At 56.0% G+C, this 4,536-nt stretch overlaps 1 protein-coding gene across 1 annotated transcript in view; it reads right to left on the reverse strand.

Moving 5' to 3' along the window:
* LOC104078736 (nuclear receptor corepressor 2-like) overlaps positions 1-4,536 on the reverse strand; it is a gene marked incomplete at both ends in the record, with an annotated part of 27,686 nt that overhangs the window by 3,155 nt on the left and 19,995 nt on the right. Inside the window, one exon of the mRNA XM_009580493.1 lies at positions 2,594-2,772. Coding sequence (XP_009578788.1) covers positions 2,594-2,772 — 179 coding nt within the window. The remainder of the gene's footprint in view (positions 1-2,593; positions 2,773-4,536) is intronic.

Raw genomic sequence — 4,536 nt, forward strand, 5'->3', positions numbered from 1 at the left:
GCAACGCAGGCAGGACACGTCAAGCAGCTCGGTGCCTCCAGCCCGGCCGGTGATTCCCCCAGGGCCGCTGGCCGAGCCCTCTCCTCCCGCCTTCGTTGCTCAGCCCCGCTGCCAAACTCAGGGTCAGGGCACCGAGCTGAGCTCAGCGAGGGCCCGACCGAGTTCAGCCACGGCAGCAGGACATGGGTGCTGTCACCCACACACCGATGCCCTTCTTGATGCACGACCCCCATCTGGTTTGGGTGGCACTGCAAGAGCTCTGTCACCGTAACCGGTCACCAGAGCAAGGGATCTCAGCTCCCCTGCAGCCAGCATGAGGCTTTTGTGGGTGACAACGTGGGATGGGGGGGGAACGTGGGAGGTGGGAGCATGGACAGCAATGGGAGTGTGGTGCTTGGGCATTTAATGGGGACCCAAGTCTCCATCAGCCTTTCTGCCATCAAGTGTTTTGAAGGGCAAAACTTACCCCCTCCCAGATATAACACAGACACCAAGGGAGATCCCCCAAGACACGTGACTAAATAAACAAGTAAAAGAAAAAAGAAACCACAAATGCTAGGCAAAAGAAAAAAAAAAAAAAGCAAAGCAGCTGGGCTGCTCAGACAGACTGGGATCAGAGCACAGCTCTGGAGCTGCTGTACGCAGCACAAACCAAGGGCTGACCAAGGGACGGGGTTTTCAAGGCCACGTCCCCGTTAACGCGGTGTCAGGGGCAATGCGGATGACAAGCCATTGTTCTTCATGGGCCAGGCCGTGTCCCCATGACGAGGGACGGATGCTGCGTTCTCACGGTGCCCAGCACTACAGGGCCTCAACGCCTGAGCGGGATCAAGGGGTACCGTAGCCATCCTTGCTCCTTCACCAGCAAACCCCGGCCCCCCTGGGAGCAGCCTAATGATGGGCTCTCAATAAAAAGACCTGAAATCCTGCCCAGAAGCAACTTAAATGAGACTCTTCCTCGTGGTTATGTTTTAACGGCTAAAATGAGTTCAGACCTGGAGTTTGTTGGCCCTGCAGTGCCTGGCTGTTTTCTCTGAAAGCCCCTGCCATCAGGGCTGAACAAAAGGTTGCACCAGGTTTTCACAGTCTCAGGAAGAGGCCAGTTCTGGGTCACCATCACGGATGACACAACCTTAAATCCCCAGGCGAGAAGCTGCAGCACACCAGGCAGCTCGGCTACCCGCACACCGGGATCTGGGCGAGAGCTGGGGCAGGACTCCCTTGGCCCTCCTTACAGCTCCTAAGTACCAATCTCTTAAAATAAGCTTTGTGAGAGCCCTGAAATCCTGCTGTATTTATGCCTCGAGCTCTGCATCACCCACAGTGATGACACAGAAACCACCATGCACAGCAGGATGCACGAGCTGGGTGTGGATTCTTCCAGCCCCATTAGCCAGGCAGAGCCCCGCCATTAAAGACCAAGTAATTAGCCTTTGCGTCATTTGCGGGCAAGCCTTGCTGTTTGGAGTGTCACATTTTAAGGCTAATTAGCAACGAGGATTCTCCTCTACCAAAGGCTTGGAGCCGGTTTCCTTGTTTTGTTCTTTTTCGGTCTGTCTTGGCAATTAGTTATTTCAGCTGCAAACAGGAGTTGTCACAAGCAGGGACAGGAGGAGGGATCCTGGACACGAAGAGGCTTCCAGCATGGCTGGCCATGGGCCTGCTGGTAATCCACGGATCCATCTCACAATAGTCCGGAGGCCAGACTAAGGCCGTGCTGCCGCAAGGGACGAGGTGGCCCTGGCACACCCACGCACCCCCGTGTCCCTTGTGTCCGGAGCAGCGAGCCCCGGCAGAGCTCATCCTGCTGGAAGCTGAACTCCAGCTCTGTTTTTACAGACACACAGGGGACATTGGGGGCACCAAGGATGCTCCGGTCCGCCGTGCAAACACACTGGGGTCCCCACTAGGCTATGAGATACGGAGGAGTTTGGATGCGAGACTGAGCTGGGACCCACAGCTTGGCTGACAGTGCGGGGTACCCAGGGAAAGGATCAGCAATCCCCCAAGCGATCTTAGTCAATAAAGCGAAGCTGTTCTCAAGCATTGCTTGCAAACAGGAGAAAGCACCACAGCCAGAGTTTGCACGTGTCTGATGTGGGAATGCATCCATGGAAACAGCAACCGGTGGCAAATCCTGCAGAGAGCAGAACGGAGTGCTGAGGGACGGGCACCGGCTGGAAGCTGCAGCCTGAGGGGGTCTGCATGGGGGGGGGTTGGATGTTGACAGCCCCGAGAATCCCTCTGGACACACAGTGCCCAAAGTACAGGCACGTAAATCCAAAAACGTAACAGTGTATGGAGCATTGGGTTTCACTGGCTTTATCCTTAAACTAGCTGATACAACGGGGGGAAGCATCTCTGCATGCGGGCACGAACGCACCAACCACATAGAAAGGCCTGAGGTTTCTGTGCAGGTGCATCACGCTGTGCCCAGGTCCAAGGCAACACACCGCGGCTGTGTCCCTGGGGGCAAGACAAGCCCTTGGGACATTCATGCCTTAGCGTACTGGGGCCCCAGCCAAAGCATTGCACGGGTCCTGCCCACACTTCCCCAGGGCTACGCAAAGAGAGGTGTGTGGGCTGCACTCACTTTTCCCGGAAGGTCTCCTTCTCCTGTTCACTCCACATGTTCATCACCTGCCGGTCCTTGTAGACCTTCATGGGGTCATCCATGAGGCCATTCATGTTGATGAATTTAATGCGCTGCTGGTCAGCATCGTAGAGCATGGGCGGGATGACAGCGAGCTGGCGCATCTGCTTCTCCAGGTTCTTTGGGGAAAGCAGAGAACAGTTGGTCAGCACCATGGGCCCGCGGGGACCACAGGGGACAGATGTTCGAGAGGAAAGGACAGGCGGAGGAACAGGAGAATTCAAAAGCAAGCACTAGACAGCTTTATTGCTAGAGTAATTGTAAATTAAATGCTGAAAGAGGCTATCGCTGTCAGCCAGGAAACAATTAATCTTTCATTTTGAAATAAAAGGCTTTAAGATACCGCGTGGAAATGTCTGACTTAAGCAAAACAGCTCCTGACCATGATGAAAGACAAGTCAAAGCAGCAGTGGCACAGGGGATGCAAACCCCCTCCCAGCCATCAAACCCACGGCCACGTGGAGGTTCAGCCCCCCACCCCAAATTGCGAGGGAAGCGGGTAAGCTCTGCAAAGCTTTCTGAAAGGGTGGGCAGAGGGAGACGTCATGTTTCCCTTCCACAGGACATCTAATATTGTTCCAGGAGGTTTCAAACATCACCGTAACGGGGCCATCATTCCTTTCTTTCCTCTTACTGCAACACCTGGGACATAATCTGATGCCTTTACTCCATCCTATTCAAGTGTAAAGTTCATCCAGTGGCCCAGCTGCACACCAGACCAGGACAGACTGGGCACACTGGTTTCCTTAAGTATTTGCAACAGAGTGGCCAATGTGATGTCTCATTTGTGCTGTCCCCTGCCTGAACACCACGACTGTCCCTTCGGCTGAGCTGCTGGTGGTCCCCCAGCACAGGTCTGCCCTGCGGGGATGAAGGGATGCTCTGGCCACCCTCTTCTGTTTGCTAGCTGCACCATCACTCCAAGTCTTCCCTGTCACCTGGGATGGCACCGGTCAGACATAAATTCCAACCCTTGACCTAGGAAGGCCGGGTCTCAAGTGCTGTCATTTTTATTTACAGCTAGACGCTGGTTCCTGGGAGAACAGGAATGTCCAATCCTTCCAGCAAGCTGCCGACCCAGGCCTGCCCAGCACCGCTCTGCTTCCCCGCTGCGACCGAGCAGACCCAACCTCCTCTTCTTAAAAGACAGCTCTCTGCACAGACACGGACGTTTCAACTCATTTCATGACGTTCCTCATCCTCACTAAGACGCCTCCCATTTAGCAACTGGCTGCTTCAGATGCCCTGGGGGTGTCATCTCATCGTGGGAGGTCAGGGACAGCTTGCAGCCACAGCATCACCCCGGACACCCGCAGACCGCCCCAGCCGAGAGGAGAAAGCCCCTGTGCAGAGCCACGGCAGGCGCAGGGGCAGCTGGCAGGAGCATTGCTTGCAGCTGAGAGTGCAGGGCATCTCCCTTCGCCTGGCAGGGTCTCGGGGTGCCGAGCGCTGCAGATACACCCCGCCTGCGGGCAGCCAGACCTCTCCCTTCTCCAGCAATGTGTTGGGGCGGAGAGCTGGCCCCTGCCGCCAGCGATGCTCCCCGGCTCTCACCTCCCTGCTCCTTCCAACCCTGTGGAAGGGCTGGAAGCTCTTAAGGTCTCCTCTGAGACAAGCAAAGCAGTGCTTCGGGGCTCAGCAGAAGGCTATCGGGGTGGAGTTTAGCAGCACACTGTGCAGGAGGTCGGAGGCAATCGTCTAACGCTCCCCTTGGCCACGACCTCTCCAGAGCTGTGAAATTCCCCTCTGCTTCCGAGATCCGCGTCCTCCGGATCGTCGCCTTAACTGGCTAACAGCAAACTGCCTGGGACGCAGGGCAGGGAGCGAACCGTGGTGCAGAGGCAGCAAACATCTCAGCTATTGCTGGGCAATGGCTGCTCTCC

Source organism: Fulmarus glacialis, unplaced genomic scaffold, assembly GCF_000690835.1.
Source record: "Fulmarus glacialis isolate BGI_N327 unplaced genomic scaffold, ASM69083v1 scaffold1226, whole genome shotgun sequence".
Classification (NCBI taxonomy): domain Eukaryota; kingdom Metazoa; phylum Chordata; class Aves; order Procellariiformes; family Procellariidae; genus Fulmarus; species Fulmarus glacialis.